Genomic DNA, 15,769 nt, shown 5'->3' on the forward strand with positions numbered 1-15,769 from the left:
AAGAAAGAGGGAGAGGGAGAGATAGTGATAGAAACATCAATGATGAGAGAGAATCACTGATTGGCTGCCTCCTGCACACCCCACACTGGTGATCGAGCCTGCAACCCGGGTATGTGCCCTGACCAGGAATTGAACCGAGATCTCCTGGTTCATAGGTTGATGCTCAACCACTGAACCACACCAGCCAGGCACAGTGGGCTTTTCTTGTATCTCAGTCATGCAGCCCACTCTGGGTGAATCCCTGTCGTTGCCATTCAAGCTGAACTCTCCCCTTTCTCCTGAACTGTGTCTCCCTGGGCCTTGAATTGTCTTTCCTGACATTCAGTGCCCTAAACATTCATTGAGCAGAAACTCTGCTAGGTTTTTAGAAAATGAACATGGCACCTTCCCTGCTCTCTGGGAGCTCAGATTCTCATGGATGAAATACACCAATATGCATCTACTTGCCAATGCTTGGTGAGCTCCTGAAAAGGGTGTGGACAGAGCCATGGAGCATAGAGGAGGACGCTGTGGTGTCTGATTTCAGCTGGTGTGGAGTGTGCTGGGCAGCTTCCAGAGGCTGTCTAACCTGAGCCTTACACCTGGCCCCCTTGCTGCACAGTCGCCCTCCCACTAGTTTTCAGGAAGGCAATGAACACTGAAGGTTCTCCTCTGTTTAGATAGACACCTGTAAATATATGTGAACTGACGTGTCCATGAAAAGCAAACCCTGGGACTTCGCAGCATTTCCGGACTCCCTGCCTCAGTAAACACACGCACATGCATCCTTGCAGGCACACGGGGCTACCGATGTGCTTGACGGAGTTCTGGCAGATAGAAAGGTGGCCTGACTTCAAGTCTGGAAACAGCCACTTTCCTGGAAGCTTTGAACCTCATTCCGTTGTCAAGAACTTGACCTAGAGGGAGGTGACCCATGAGTGGCCAGTGCGTGTCTCCTCCCCAAATGTGGTTGCAGTTTCCTTCATCTGTGGTCACTGCTCTGGGCTGCCCCCTCCCCCTGGGAAGAGTCATAAAACTTGAAGAACCACATAATTTAGTGGTGAGCGCCTCAGGCTAGGTTCTTGGTGAAACATTCTGCTTTTAACTCTGTGTGATCCTCCAGGCGTGATTTGGCTATGCTGCCTCAATTTCCTTTTCTGAAAAGTGAGAGCATTACTCAGCCGGGTGGCAGGGCTGTAAGGAGCAAGAGGGAGCATAAGCGAGATGCTGATTTGGAAGCTGAAAAGCACATTTGACATGTGGGATTATTGTGATAAACAAAATCCACACAGTAAAAGGGCACCTCCTGTGATGGCAGGAACTTAGAGGGGCTGTCAATTTCCTCCTGTCAGAACCATATTCATTCTGGAACCAAACTCTGAGCCACCATGTTGTCCGTGCCCTTCCCTTCCCAAATGACAGCCTCCCATGCCTCCTGTGAGGCTGCTTGTGGCAAAACCAGTGAAACCCACACAGGTCCATACAGTCCCCTGTGCCTTTTCTAACCCCATTTCAAGCCCTGATTGACACTGAGAATGGGGACAGAGAAATGACAAATAGGATGCTCGTCCCAGCTCCGCCTCTGACTTGTTAGGACAAGTCACCTCAGACTCCAGGCCTCTTTCTCCATCTGTTGCATGAACAGATTAAACTAGTTTTCTTTCTACGGACTTCCCTGCTCTAAAATCCTGATCTCAATTCTCCTGCAGACACTCTTGATCCTGCCCTGTTTCCCAGCAACCAAATACAAAACTCCACCTGTGCACCCTGTGCACATATGAGCATGCACACACACACAGGTAGACACATACACACAGGCAGGTACACATGCTCAGGAATGGAGGGGGAGAACACAGGTGGTGGGAACTGGGAGAAGAGAAGTGGGAGATTCTCACTTGGTGGCCGGAGGGAACCCCGAGGGGGAGATCTGTTTATGAAGAATGTGCTAGGTTGTATGCCAGGGACCTTGTAATGAGGTTTGCACCAGTCTAATGTAGAACTATTTATCAATTTGATAAATAATTGTCCCACAAAATAAAACATTCTAAATCCTGCAGACACCTGTCATATGGTCATAATTGCAGATTCGCTCTATAATTTTGTGTTGCTACTTAATCAATGGGTGCTTAAAAGGCTTCACCTATTTGTTTAATGATGTGTAAGAAAACATGTATGTAGAGGGCATTTCTCATCCTTTTGAATGTGAAGGATGCTTTTTAAAAGATGGCTTATGAATAATTATACCTCTAAGTTGGGGTTTCTCTAACCTTGGCACTGTTGACATGACGGGCAGGAAAATACTTTATTATGGTAAGCTGCTTATATAAGATGCTTAACAACATCCCATCCTCCAACCACTGAAATAAAATAGTACCTCTTTCCCCAGTTGCAACAATCAAAAATGTCTCCAGACATTGCCAGGTTCCTTAGGGCGGAGGCCGGGGACCACCCCTGTTTGAGAACCCTTGCTCTAAACTACTATTTGTAGCTAGGGGATTCCAGTAATATTATGAAGTATTCTGCTAAACAAAGTGACATTTTCCCCCTGGAAGGGAGAGAGTATAATCTAACCATTCAAATGGGAAGATACTTCTTCCATATCGCCTCCTCTTCCTTGCCCCAGGGAGGTGTCTGGCAGCTATCTGGTGAAGATGTGTAGAGTTTGCTCCAGATCTAAACTTCTAGGCTGGATTACTATAAAAGAAATGACCAGTGCTTCAGGCATAAGAACCTTTGGATGGGTCTGCTTTTGCACCTTTTTTATGGAATCCAAGGATAGTCAGGTGTTTGGGGGGACCCCCTTCCTGCCAAGAATGTGAGCAAAGGCTTTCTCTGCTGTCCCCTTGTGGTCCTGTGATGCTATTGCAAGTAACGGCTCTGCCTGATCCCCTCAGAACCATTGACAGGCTGCCCCCCTTTTTGCTGGATTCTGGAGTTTGCCAACCAGAGGAGGCCAGCTCTCTACAAACTCTGCTGGGTTGGGTTCTAAGCTGGTTCTTCACGCAGACTGTGGTCTGACTGTGCTTGCCAGATAAGTCCAGGACACTGAGTTAAATTGCAATTTCAGATAATATGCTGTTCGTATAAGTTTGTCACAAATATTGTATGGGACAAACTTACACTAAAAATTATTTGTTGTGTGTCTAAAATTCAAATGGAACTGAGCATCCCATATTTTTACTTGGTAGACCTGGCAAGCCTGTGTCAGACAGACACTCCTTGACTTTTCCAGGCCCAGTAGGACCGTCAGCAAGGCAAGGAAATGAACACAGAGGACGTTTATGGAGGTTGTTTACTGGCTTCAGATATGTGTAGGGACCAAAAGGAATATATATCTTTGGGCCTGCCACCAACTAGCCTCCGCACACATACCCTAGGACAGTGGTTCTCAACTTTCTGGCCCTTTAAATACAGTTCCTCATCTTGTGACCCAACCATAAAATTATTTTCGTTGCTGCTTCATAACTGTAATGTTGCTACTGTTATGAATCGTAATGTAAATATCTGATATGCAGGATGGTCTTAGGCAAACCCCTGTGAAAGGGTCATTCGACCGCCAAAGGGGTTGTGACCCACAGGTTGAGAACTGTTGCCCTAGGAGGTAGGGAGCTATGATAAAGCTGGAACTTGGGTAAGAAGAGCCCTGGGACCCATTTCTAACTTTGCTGTTAATTTTTCACACATTGAGTCAAAGCCGGACACAAAATAGAAGCTAATTGGAAGAGGTCAGGGAAAGAATACAGAGATGAGAACGTGACTGATCGCTGTCTTCAAATCCCCCTAGTGCAGAGGAAGAGATAGATACTAATTACAACACACATGCTAAGAGAAAGTACACCTGAGGAGAGAGTGCAAACCTTCCTGGGAGGCCATCTGTGTGCCTGCGTAGTGCTGACTCTAGGATATTTATAGAGGAGGGGTTTGGCCAAATTGTTGAGAAGGTGGTGGATGTGGTGAAGGGGAGCATAGCAAACTTGTTTTGCAGCCGTTTGCATACCAAGAATACTATTTTTTTTTTTTTTTTTTTTTTTTTGCTTAGATTGTATGTTAGCTTAAGGTTGGCTTGGGGATGGCCAATAAAGATAATAAGAAGGGGCAGTGAGGTCAAACAATGCTCCTTATTCACTCATTCTACAGAGAGTGGGGATGGCTACTGTAGGCTGGGCACTCATTCTAGGGACACGGAAGAGGCAATTATTGGGTTGGGGGGTACATATCAGGTGAGAGCAGGGCATGGCACAGGTGATGAGGCCAAAATGCTGGGTGGGAGATGTAAGTGGGAGGAAAAGAGCATGGAAAAGTGTTGCCCAGAAACTGTAAAGGGTCCCTTGTCCTTGGGCATTTAAAGACCCATTGAACTTTTGTAAGCTGTGATTGCAATTGCCATTTAAAGAGAGTATCTTGGCAGCATTGAAAAGTATGAACTGGGGGTAAATAGGGTGTGGGGAGACTAGTTAGGACAGTACTTTGCTAATTTTGGGTTAGAGAATGAGGACATGAATTAATGAGGGGCAGACAGGATGAGGAGGTAGGGATTGAATGGAGAAAGAATTAGATGGTGAATTGGCAGGGCCAGGAGCTGCCTATGGGCATGAGGGCGCTGTGGCTAGCATTTGGGAGATGTGTCCGGGGCTCAATCCTCCTCTCCCATTGTCCTCCTACCCCCAGCACTGGAGTGGGTTTCCTGCCGCCACCAGGTGTGTGAGCACCTGTCTGGCTGTCTCTGTCACATAATTGGCCATCCCTGGATTTCATTCACTTCCATGGAAAGACCCCATGGCTCTGAGCCAAGAGAGAAAATTGAATGAAAGGGGCCCCAAATGTCTTAGTTAAGGTAAGTTTTAATAAAAAAATTAAAAATATGTTTTTGAGTTCATTGTAGGAATTAAACTTAAGAGAGGATTGAGGAGTCAGAGAAGATAATTTTTGCTTAAAATAAGTGAGAAACAGATAGGAAGTAGGAAGAGACTATAATCTGCCAGGAAAACAAAAAGGCTGCACTATTCCTTTTGGGTTGAGCCCTAAAGATGCTGGTACAGGGAGGGAAGAGCCAGGATCAAAGGGCTTCGCTGAGAAGGTCGAGAAAGCAGAGCACCATGCAACAGGAGAAAACCTGCTAACCTCTGCGTGTTGGCTTCCTCCACAAACAAGAGGGAGGAATGCCTTGTATTCCTTGTCCTTGAAAACAAGGCTTATCATGGAGGGTCATCTCAGGACACTCAGTGAAGGCTGAATCAGGGTTGTTCCAGAAGTCAATAGTTCAAGAGGTGAGTGAGTGCCTAAGTAGAGCTCCTCCGCTCCATGCCTGCATTCTGGTGCCCACACCCTGGCAGGGGGCAGGGTGGGGGAGATGTAGAAACCAGTCACTGAGTTTTGGGCTAACTGGTCAGGAAAAAAAGAGATCAGAAACTCTTTGCACCCCAATGGCCTCACTTCCCTGAACCAGGGACCTTGGGGTTCATTATCACTGAGGGCCACGTGATAATCAAGCAAATCCTCACCCGTCACCCCATCACTGGGCATGCTCACTACTGATACCTTTCTGATCCCATTTCCTTGTAGGATCTTGGAGTGTCCTTTCCTTCTAGCTGCCAAAGAGAATGATGTCCACACTCTCAACAAGCTGCTCAAGTATCAGGCCTGTGAGGTGCACCAAAGAGGTAAGAAAGGAGCAAAGCCCTCAGCACCCAACACTTTCTGGATCAGCTGCACGTGAGTGGCTCCCCAGGATAGCCCAGGACCTTCTGCTGTGGGCCCCTAAGACACTATTGTTCCCATTCCCCTGCCCTTAGAAGCCCATGCCTCTTCTTTCTGTTCAGGAGTCATGGGGGAGACAGCGCTGCACATAGCGGCCCTCTATGACAACCTGGAGGCTGCCATGGTGCTGATGGAGGCTGCCCCGGAGCTGGTCTTGGAGCCCATGACATCTGAGCTGTATGAGGGTGAGGAACTAGGGGCCAGAGATGGAAGGAAGGGGAGACCTGTTGGATATTTCAAGTCAGACTTTGTGATGGATAACTTGGGGAAACCAAAGAGGGAACCTGAGCCCCACTACTCCCTATTACCTTTCCCATTTCCCTTCTGCCCTGTCATCCTCATGGCATGGTATTAGAGCACCAACCCCCCAAATGGAGAGACCTAGAGAATGGGAAAAAGGGAGCTGGATACCCTGGGAACCTTGCCTGGCCCAGGGCTCTCTGTCTCCACCCCCTAGGCTGCCCTAGTATAGGATCATGTGAAGATATGGTATAGGACCTAGAGAATAGGAAGTGGGTGGGAGAGGAGTGGCTGGGACAACGATCAGGCCCATCCATATCTGCTTGACCCTGCACAATCCTGAGGACAGACCCCATGCCTGAGGGCTCTCTCTGAACCAGGTCAGACTGCACTGCACGTGGCCATCATGAACCAGAATGTGAACTTGGTGCGAGCCCTGCTCGCCCACGGGGCATGCGTCTCTGCCAGAGCTACAGGAACAGCTTTCCGCCTCAGCCCCCACAGCCACATCTACTTTGGTGAGAACCAGAGCCAGGGCTGGGGAAGGGGAGGTAGGTGGCAGGCAAGAGCCAGGGGAGGATGGAATGAGGAGAACTCTGTGCCCATGCCCGAGGGGGTGGAGTGAACTGGGGTCAGCCCTTATAGGGCTTAAGGCCAGAGCCCATTCCCCCAGGGCCTCTGCACCATTCCTGCCTCTGGCTCTGCTGACAAGTGTCCCCAAGCCCAGAGCTGAGCTGTGTGGAGGAACAGGCAGTCACTGGGGAGGTGCCGATCCCAGCCCGCACTCATGCCATGGAGCTCTCTGTTTCCCCAGGGGAGCATCCTTTGTCCTTTGCTGCCTGCATGGGCAGTGAGGAGATCGTGCGTCTGCTCATTGAACATGGAGCTAACATCCGGGCCCAGGACTCCCTGGGTAAGCACTGGAGTGTGGAAAGGACCTGGGGAACAGACAGGGAATGGGAGGGGAGGGTCTGAGACAATGGTCAGGCCCACTCTGGGGTGGGCATGAGGACTGTTGGGGACTAGGGTCCAGTAATCACATGACACCGGTGTCCTCCCCAGGAAACACAGTGTTGCACATCCTCGTCTTCCAGCCCAACAAGACCTTTGCCTGCCAGATGTACAACCTGCTGCTGTCCTATGACAAACGTGGGGGCCACCAGCAGTCCCTGGATCTTGTACCCAACCACCAGGGTCTCACCCCCTTCAAGCTGGCTGGAGTGGAGGGCAATACTGTGGTGAGGGACACCCTCCAACCCCAAGGTGTCCTTCTAATGGCCCCATCCTATACTTCTAACCCTTTGAGGAAATAGATGTAAACATTCATGCTTGATGCCTAGCTCCCATTTTCAGGTTGGAAGTGTTTGCTCAGCCCCTGTCTCCCTTGTTCCTGACCCTTTCTTGCCCACTTTCTCCTTTCTGAGGTGTTGGAGGCTACAGTCTAGCTCCCATGCTATGGTGGTTTGTAATGCCCACACCCACCCACACTTCCAGTCCATGGGCAGTAGACTCTCACCTCTTCCCAGGTTCTAGAGGGAGTAAAGCAACCCAGGGAGTCAGAAAGCAATCCAGGGGTCAGCATAAACATGGGTCTTTCTGCCCCAAAGGCTGTGATCATTGACTGAAGGGCAGCCACCCTTTCCAGGGATGCTGTTCTCCTGGACCTGCTCCTCACTCCCACTCTGTGACCCTTCCCTTTACCAGTTCCTCCTGACTCTGTGTTCCTCCTCCCCCAGATGTTCAATCACTTGATGCAGAAGTGGAAGCACAGCCAGGGGACATTTGGGTTGACAACCTATACCCTCTATGATCTCACAGAGATCGATTCCTCGGGGGATGAGCCATCACTGCTGGAACTTATTGTCACCACCAAGAAGCGGGAGGTAAAAAGAGTTCAGGTCAGAGAGTGGCTGGGGAGGGTCATCAGGGTCTCGGAGCCACTTGTTCTGTTCTCTTCCTGATGCAGGCTCGCCAGATCCTGGACCAGACACCGGTGAAGGAGCTGGTGAGCCTCAAGTGGAAGAGATACGGGCGACCCTACTTTTGCCTGCTGGGTGCCTTGTATGTGCTCTATATCATCTGCTTCACCATGTGCTGCATCTACCGCCCCCTGAAGCCCAGGACTGATAACCGCACACAGCCCAGGGACAACACCCTCCTGCAGCAGAAGCTCCTGCAGGTGACCACTAGGAGCAGCTGAGTTTCTGGGCAGGATCCACTCTCTCCCCTTTCTCAGACTTGTTATCACTTGTCCTAAAACCCACACCTTTCCCCTCACCCAGGTCTCAAACACATAGGCACAAACTCAAAATACACACATGCAGAAACACACATAACACTTGAAGAGTAGAGTTGGAGCTAGCCAAACAGATTAAAAAGAATGGAGCACTGGCTCCCTTGGTTGGGCATCATCCCTGTGCACTGAAAGGTTGCCAGTTCAATTCCTAGTCAGTGAACATGCCCAAACAAATTGATGTCTCTCTCTCTCTCTCTCTCTTCCTTCTTTTCTCTAAAAGTCAATTTAAAAATACATATATTTTTTAAAAGGAAAAATCAAACAAGGTACACTGACTTCTGACCAGGGGCAGGCAGGGCAGATGCCTGAAAACCCTGAGTACTGACCATGTTTCTCTCCCCAGGAGGCCTATATGACCCCCCAGGATGCTATCCGACTGGTGGGGGAACTGGTAACTGTCATTGGAGCTGTGTTCATCCTGATTGTAGAGGTATGGTGTGGACTGGGTCTGGGTCTGATCCAAGATTCTAGCCCAAGCCCTGGCCAATAAGTGCCTTTGTGTCTCTCTAGATTCCAGACATCTTCAGGGTGGGGGTCACTCAATTCTTTGGACATACCATCCTTGGGGGGCCATTCCATGTCCTCATGTGAGTCTCCTTCCTCACTCCCATCCCTTCCCTCACTAGGGCTCCAGTTTTGCCTCCTGGATTCCTGACCCTACAGAACCTTAACCCCACAGGGCCCTCTCAAGTGGTGTGTGACCCTGTGTATTGAGCTTGCAAAGACTGAATCTGAGTGTGTGGGTCCTGTCTCAGTCACACTCTTGCTCTTGGGTCCTCAGGATAATTCCAGATCCCTCTCATCACCCCTTCTCTGCTCTCCCCCCAGCATCACCTATGCCTTCATGGTGCTGGTGACCATGGTGATGAGGCTCACCAACACCAGTGGGGAGGTGGTGCCCATGTCCTTTGCCCTGGTGCTGGGCTGGTGCAATGTCATGTACTTCGCCCGAGGATTCCAGATGTTGGGCCCCTTCACCATCATGATCCAGAAGGTTCGTGTCTCCCTTCAAGCTTCCTAGAAAAAGGTCCTAGGGAAAAGGCTGCAAACATTTCTGTCAAGAGCCAGATAATAGATGATATATCGGGCATTGTGAGCCACATTATGGTCTCTGTTGTATATTCTTTTCCTCTTCTTCCTTCTCCCCCGACCCCAAATCTTTAAAAATATAAAAACTATTCTCAGTCCAAGGGCCATACTAAAATAAGCCAAACAGATCTGGCCTACAGCCATAGTTTGCCAGCCCTGTCTTATAGGATGGAGCTGTGAGAATTTTCAGTTAGAACCTATTCGAGGATGGGAGGGGCAGTGGCTCAAGTGACAGGTGTGATGTTCTCACTTCCCTCTTTAGATGATTTTTGGTGACTTGATGAGATTCTGCTGGCTGATGGCAGTGGTCATCCTGGGGTTTACCTCAGGTAAATCATCTATTCAGGATGGGGACCATGGGAGAGGGAGATTGGATTTTAGAGAACACAGAACTGCTGGGATAAACTTGGGGAAAGGTAGGAGGCAGCGGAGGTAAGTGGGGCCATGGTGTCTGAGGATGGGACATCCCTCAGAGATGAGGGAAAACTGGGAGTGTTTAGGAGAGGTGGCTCTTGTAATCAGAAGGATAAGCCATATGGAAAATAAGGTAACCTAAGAATCCAAAGTATAGAGTGATGAAGGGCTGGGATGGTGCTCTGGAGATGAGGGAAATGGGCAGAGAAGAGCTGGATGGAGTTTGGTCATGTCCATGGTTACTCTCACCATGGTAACTCTCACCCCCTTGGGTGGAGCAGCCTTCTATATCATCTTCCAGACAGAGAACCCCGATGAGCTGGGCCATTTCTACAGTTACCCCATGGCACTGTTCAGCACCTTTGAGATGTTCCTCACCATCATCGATGGCCCTGCCAACTATGACGTGGATCTGCCCTTCATGTACAGCATCACCTATGCTGCCTTCGCCATCATCGCAACACTGCTCATGCTCAACCTCCTTATTGCCATGATGGGCGACACTCACTGGAGGGTGGCTCACGAGCGGGATGAGCTCTGGAGAGCTCAGGTGAGCCCCCTAGTGGCTGGGAGGGTTAGTGCAAGTCATTTCCTTTACAAAGACCAGGCCAAATTCAGGTAGAAGCAGGATATTTTGACCCCACATGTTTGGGTAGTTTTTAAGCAGTACACAGAATAATGCAGTGTATAGTAGAACTGGATTAGCAATACCGCTGAACAATACTGAAATAGCTGGAAATAATTCCTCACAGTTTGCTCAAAAATTAAAACATTCATTTTCTAAAACAAACAACAAAAAAATTAAAGAATAAAGCTAATAGTGGCTAAAATGGCATTCTGAAAATTTTGCTACCGAATAAAAACTGGAATATCCCATCTTTCTGGCAATATTTCAGTCTTCAAAATTTGACCCAGAAGAATTTGACATGTTAAACATAATGCCACAAACTGCCCCCTTGTAGTAGCAGAAAATATCTTCAGAGCATCATGGTGGGGACAAGAGGCCATTAATTGAATCAAATCATCACTTTAAAATATATGCAACAAATAATTTATCTCAACAAAAATAATTCCCACAAAATAAAAATGAAAATCAGATAGCATTTAATGGTGCTGCGTAGAAAAATGGAGTTTATAAGAAAAATGAACTAAATGGGGTTTGCCAGGAATATCTTTTTCCAGGCAAATGTAGATATTAGATGTCTCAGTATGATGTTTGCATTCATAAATGGCCTATATGTCTATAGGGTCAAAATATCCCGTGTATCATTGCTTTGTTCACCTTCCCATTGTTCATGGAGCAAAGTCACCAACCTCTTGAAGCATCAGCACAGTGTCAGATCACTAGGCATAGAACTGTGAGGCTCACATCCCATTGACAAAACTGACACTACTACCCTCAGCTTAGGAGTGCTGTTTGGTGAAACCAGAGTTCCTGAGTTTCCTAGCTGCTGTTTAACTGTCATCCCTCTGCCTAGCACCCTCCTTTCTCCCTACACTTCATCTCAGTCTATACCCAGCCTCTTCCTACTTCCCCTCTGTCCCCACATGCAGGTTGTGGCCACCACAGTGATGCTGGAGCGGAAGTTGCCTCGCTGCCTGTGGCCTCGCTCAGGGATCTTTGGGGGAGATTACGGGCTGGGGGACCGCTGGTTCCTCCGGTGAGTGACAGTGAGGGGCTGGGTGTTCTTGTGATCTCAGGGGTCCGGTGCCCTTTCTAGTCCTGATGGCCTGGCTGCTGAGGGGCTGGGACCACCTGGCACACCAGCAGCAGACAAGGAAAAGGCCCATCATGGAGGGGTGGGATGTGCACAGGAGACGAGCAGGTCTATCCCGTGGCCCTTGGCCACCTCCCAAGTCTTCTATCCTCCCCAGGGTGGAAGACAAGCAGGACCTCTACCAGCAGCGAGTCCGGCGCTATGCACGGGCCTTCTACCACCGGGGATCTGATGACTTGGACAAGGACTCAGAAAAACTCCAAGCACGTCACCCCTCTGGCCCCAACTTGTCCCTTCCTACCCCCTCGGTGTCTCGAAGCACTTCCCGCAGCAGCACCAACTGGGAGAAACTTCGGCAAGGGACCCTGAAGACAGATTTGATGGGGGTGGTCAACAGGGGTCTGGAAGAGGAGGGCTGGGAATATCAGATCTGAACGTGTGTTCTTGCTTCGGTTCCCAGCAGTTGCTTTCATGTTCCTGGGAACATGGCAAAACCAAAAATACCTCCTAGGTCAAGGGGGAAAGGAGTAGAATAGTTGGGAATCCTGTGCCCAGGTATTTATTCCTTGCTGGGCTCTGGAGCAAACAGAAAGCCAGGAGGTGGCTGGTGCCCCGTCTTGGGCTTTAATGGAGTCCTGCTGCACTGTCACAGCAAAGCACTTTAAAGACAGGCTCTCCACCTTTGCACCCAGTCTCCACCCCATGTCAGAGCGGGAGGGGTGAGCCCTGTCCAGGTGCTCTAGGGAGTTTTGGGGAGGTGTGTGGAGAAAGTGTGTGAGTGGGGACAGACAATGCTCTGGGGTGGGGTGACCCTGGTTGAGTCTTATCACCTTCTATCTTCCAATAAATTGTTCCCTACTCTGCTCCCTGCTGTGCAGTGTCACCTTGGAGGGGGGTTGGGGGGGGCGGGGCTTGCAGACTGAGGCCTCACCACACCTCCAACTTGCAAAATCCCTTTTTTCCCTTTAATGTGGGGAGGGAGTGTGGGAAGGGACAGAGGGCAGGAGAAGGAGACATCCTGAAGGTTGGGTTGAGTAGGCTGGGCATGAGAGGCCAAGATGGAGACTGGCTCATGTCTCCCACATCCCTCCTTGGACCTGTGTCCCAGCTGTGTCCTAAGCAGCGCCAGTCACAGCTTCCTGCCGGGGCCTCAGACCTCCACTGAGCCTGGCTGCCTCAGGTGCCGCTGCAGAAGCTGGATGTTGTGTAGCAGTTTCTTCTGGTGGCCAGCCAGGGTGATGCCCAGGGCAGGCAGGTCTCTGGTGGGGAAGGAGTGGATCAAATCTGGGCCAGCATCTCCAAGATCCCAGGCACGACCCTGGCCTAGGGCCCAGAGGCTCCCCCACCCACCTCTCCCTGCTTACTCCAGGCTGAGCTGAGCCACATCATTGAAGGTGCAGAGGCCACCCCTGGAGAAGTTGTCCTGGTAACACTCCAGTCCAATGGCAGAAAGCCAGGCTTGAGGTGAATTCAGAGTAGGAAAGTCCAGGGACACAGGGTTCAGGAGGGCCTGGGATGTTCTAAGGGGGAAGGGGGAGGCAGGTCAAAGTCCCCTCTTCATCCGAGCCCCAGCTCCTCAGTTTTCTTTTTGGTTTGTATTGACCCTCCCTGGCTTTCCCAGGCTCCAGTCCCAAGCTCCAGACCTGTCCCCAGAGCTTCCGCCAGCCTGCAGAGTGTCTGGCTTGCGAATCATCTTGTCAAATGCAGCCACTAACTGGTCAAAGTGGGGACGCTGGGTACGGTCTTTCTGCCAAGTGTCCAACATAAGTAGATGTAGTCCAGGAGGACAGCCTGGAGGTGGGGGCAGCCGGAACTCCTGCTGTATTGCATTTAGCACCTGGGGATTAGAGGAAGAATATGGCGAGGGAAACTTGTAAGTGGAAAGAGTATATTGTTAAATAAGGGGGTGGGCTGAGATCAGGTGGAGCATGAGGGCACACTAGTGAAGGAACTTAAAAATACAGAAAACAAGAGCCATGAGATCATAGGGAGGGAATGGATCACAGAATAGAGGTCTTAGAATGTGGGAGTCTGTGAGGCTGGTGGGTGGGAAGGATCAAAGGTGGGGAAGCCTTGATGTCTAGATCAAGAACTCACCTCTTGGTCACTCATGTCCCAGTAGGGCCGTTCTCCATAACTCATCACTTCCCACATCACTATCCCAAAGCTCCAGACATCGCTGGATGTAGTATGTTTTCCATGTGCAATGACCTCTGGGGCTGCCCAACGAAGCATACAACTTGGGCCCTGAGAGGTGGGGTTAAAAGTACCAATAGCAATAATCACAACAACAGTCACATTTATTGAGCAACTACTCTGTGCTCAGACGTGAGTCAAAGGTCTCACATCAAGCACCTCTCTTAATCCTCACAACAACCCTGCAGGGTAGATGATATCTTCATTTTGTAGAGGCTGAGGCATCAAGTGATATGAACTTGGGCAAAAAGTCACAGAGCTTAGGGTGAAGTGCTCAGAATTTGGGCCCAGCTGCTCTGACTCTAGAGTACCTGTGATCATTAGGGGAAAGGCAGGAAGTGGTTCTAGGTTTCTGAGGTCTCCCACCTTCCCCTTCTCAAGTCCTGAAATCCTTTAATGCTCCCTTTGCCCAGGCTTCTATCCTGGATGAAGCACAGGTGAGCTTCATCCCTTCATACACAATGATATGCCGCCCAAGGTCCCCACCCCAGGTTCTGGCTCATCCTCCAGCGCCTGCTGAAGAATGCAGAGTCCCAGACTGTTCTCACCTGAGGGCTGTGACCAAGCCTGGCCACTTTGCACACCAGGTGGCTATTGACCAGCACACTGTGGGCAGAGAGCGCTCGGTGGACGAAGGCAAAACTGGACAGGTACTGCATGGCGGCAGCCACTCCCCGCTGCATGGCCACCAGCTGCAGGCTGCTGAACTGGCCCTCGCGCTGCTGAGGGGCAGAGGGCAGAGGTCAGCAACTATGTGGGAACCTCCACACATGCACAGCAGACATTAGCATGAGAGGGTAGGGGGTCTGGGAATCAGAAAATGGCCTGGGAATGAAGGCTGAAGACCACTGGAAGTGGGCAGGAGGGAGCCAAGGTATAGGGTTCTGCCCCTGGAACAGTCTAGAACTGCACACTTTTCCAGACCCAAGGACCTTCCACCTTCCCCCAGGCCAACTGACCCTGAGGAAGCTGTCCAGGGGACCCAGCTCCATGAGCTCAGTCAGCACCATGAGGGGCCGGCTTTTGGTGACCACACCCTCCAACCGAACGATGTTGGGGTGCTGGAACTGGCCCAGCACTGCGGCCTGGCTGAGAAAGGTCATCTGCAGGCTCTCGGCACCTCCAGTCCACAGGGCCTGGATGGCCACAGCCTGCTCCCGCCTGCCCCTGGGCTGCAGCCGGCCCCGGCGCACTTCTCCGAAGGAGCCTGGGGAGACAGGTGTAGGTTGGGCAGTGGTCAAAGAAGGACCGTAGGCTCACGGTTAACAGGAATCCTGCCCGGCCCACCCTCTCTGCTGTTGAAGTACCTGCCCCAATGACCTCTTCAATCTTGATATAGGTGGGGTCCACCTCCCGGGCAAATTCTCGGATGGCCTGGCAGGGGTCCTCGTATGTGGATGGGTCGATGTAATACTTCACCCCAAGCCCTGTAGGTGCATGGGGTACATTATGAGGGTGTAGTGCAAGGCTAGACCACCCCCACACTGCAGGCATGCCCTGGTCCCCTCAAACTCAGGGGAGCCCACCTTGGCTGGTGTGCTCCTGGCCTGAGCTCCCAGCTCTTCATCTCCGCACCCCCGAACTGGGCCCCATCTCCCCAGACCTCTCACCTGGGCTGCTATACTGCTGCAGTTGCTCCGTGTAGCCTGTCGCATGTCGCTTCCTGAGGGTCAAACCAGAGTCCTGGAATGACACTCCTCCTCCCCCTCCCCCCACACAGGCTGCTCGCTAGCCTGAGACTAGGTCCCTCCTTCCCACCTCTGCATGGGTCCCAAGAAAGAGCTGGGTGTGGGGGTTTCTGCACTGGGCCTTGGGCTTCCAGGGCGGGGGTGTGAGGCAGAGTGGTGGTGTGGGGACATGGTGAGGGGGGCTCACCTCTGGAAGACAACAGCCAGCACAGTGATGGCGGCCAGCAGGAGGAAGGCCAAAGCCCCCAGGATGGACCCAATCACCAAGGAGAGTCTTTCCGGAAGCTGGGCGGACAGCTCACCTGAGGAACCAGTGGCCCAGGATCACAGGAGGTCAAGGCCTCACATGAAAGTGCACCTACCCACACTCACCCACACCCAACCACACCCAC

General features: G+C 50.9%; 2 protein-coding genes across 2 annotated transcripts in view; one reads left to right on the plus strand and one right to left on the minus strand.

The window, feature by feature from the left end:
- The window catches only part of TRPV6 (transient receptor potential cation channel subfamily V member 6), a 22,959-nt gene extending 10,603 nt beyond the window's left edge, over window positions 1-12,356 (plus strand). The window contains exons 2-15 of the mRNA XM_006767991.2: window positions 5,542-5,639; window positions 5,799-5,921; window positions 6,357-6,494; window positions 6,791-6,889; window positions 7,039-7,214; window positions 7,713-7,859; window positions 7,943-8,155; window positions 8,616-8,702; window positions 8,783-8,859; window positions 9,101-9,266; window positions 9,624-9,690; window positions 10,057-10,325; window positions 11,330-11,436; window positions 11,651-12,356. Coding sequence (XP_006768054.1) covers window positions 5,542-5,639; window positions 5,799-5,921; window positions 6,357-6,494; window positions 6,791-6,889; window positions 7,039-7,214; window positions 7,713-7,859; window positions 7,943-8,155; window positions 8,616-8,702; window positions 8,783-8,859; window positions 9,101-9,266; window positions 9,624-9,690; window positions 10,057-10,325; window positions 11,330-11,436; window positions 11,651-11,927 — 2,044 coding nt within the window. The 3' untranslated portion in view covers window positions 11,928-12,356. The remainder of the gene's footprint in view (window positions 1-5,541; window positions 5,640-5,798; window positions 5,922-6,356; window positions 6,495-6,790; window positions 6,890-7,038; window positions 7,215-7,712; window positions 7,860-7,942; window positions 8,156-8,615; window positions 8,703-8,782; window positions 8,860-9,100; window positions 9,267-9,623; window positions 9,691-10,056; window positions 10,326-11,329; window positions 11,437-11,650) is intronic.
- Window positions 12,095-15,769, minus strand: part of EPHB6 (EPH receptor B6) — a 15,792-nt gene continuing 12,117 nt past the window's right edge. The window contains 9 exon segments of the mRNA XM_006767993.2: window positions 12,095-12,752; window positions 12,858-13,013; window positions 13,137-13,330; window positions 13,591-13,740; window positions 14,238-14,411; window positions 14,649-14,896; window positions 14,997-15,116; window positions 15,300-15,352; window positions 15,565-15,679. Coding sequence (XP_006768056.1) covers window positions 12,644-12,752; window positions 12,858-13,013; window positions 13,137-13,330; window positions 13,591-13,740; window positions 14,238-14,411; window positions 14,649-14,896; window positions 14,997-15,116; window positions 15,300-15,352; window positions 15,565-15,679 — 1,319 coding nt within the window. The 3' untranslated portion in view covers window positions 12,095-12,643.

This window comes from Myotis davidii, unplaced genomic scaffold (assembly GCF_000327345.1).
Source record: "Myotis davidii unplaced genomic scaffold, ASM32734v1 scaffold22, whole genome shotgun sequence".
NCBI classification, from domain to species: Eukaryota; Metazoa; Chordata; class Mammalia; order Chiroptera; family Vespertilionidae; genus Myotis; species Myotis davidii.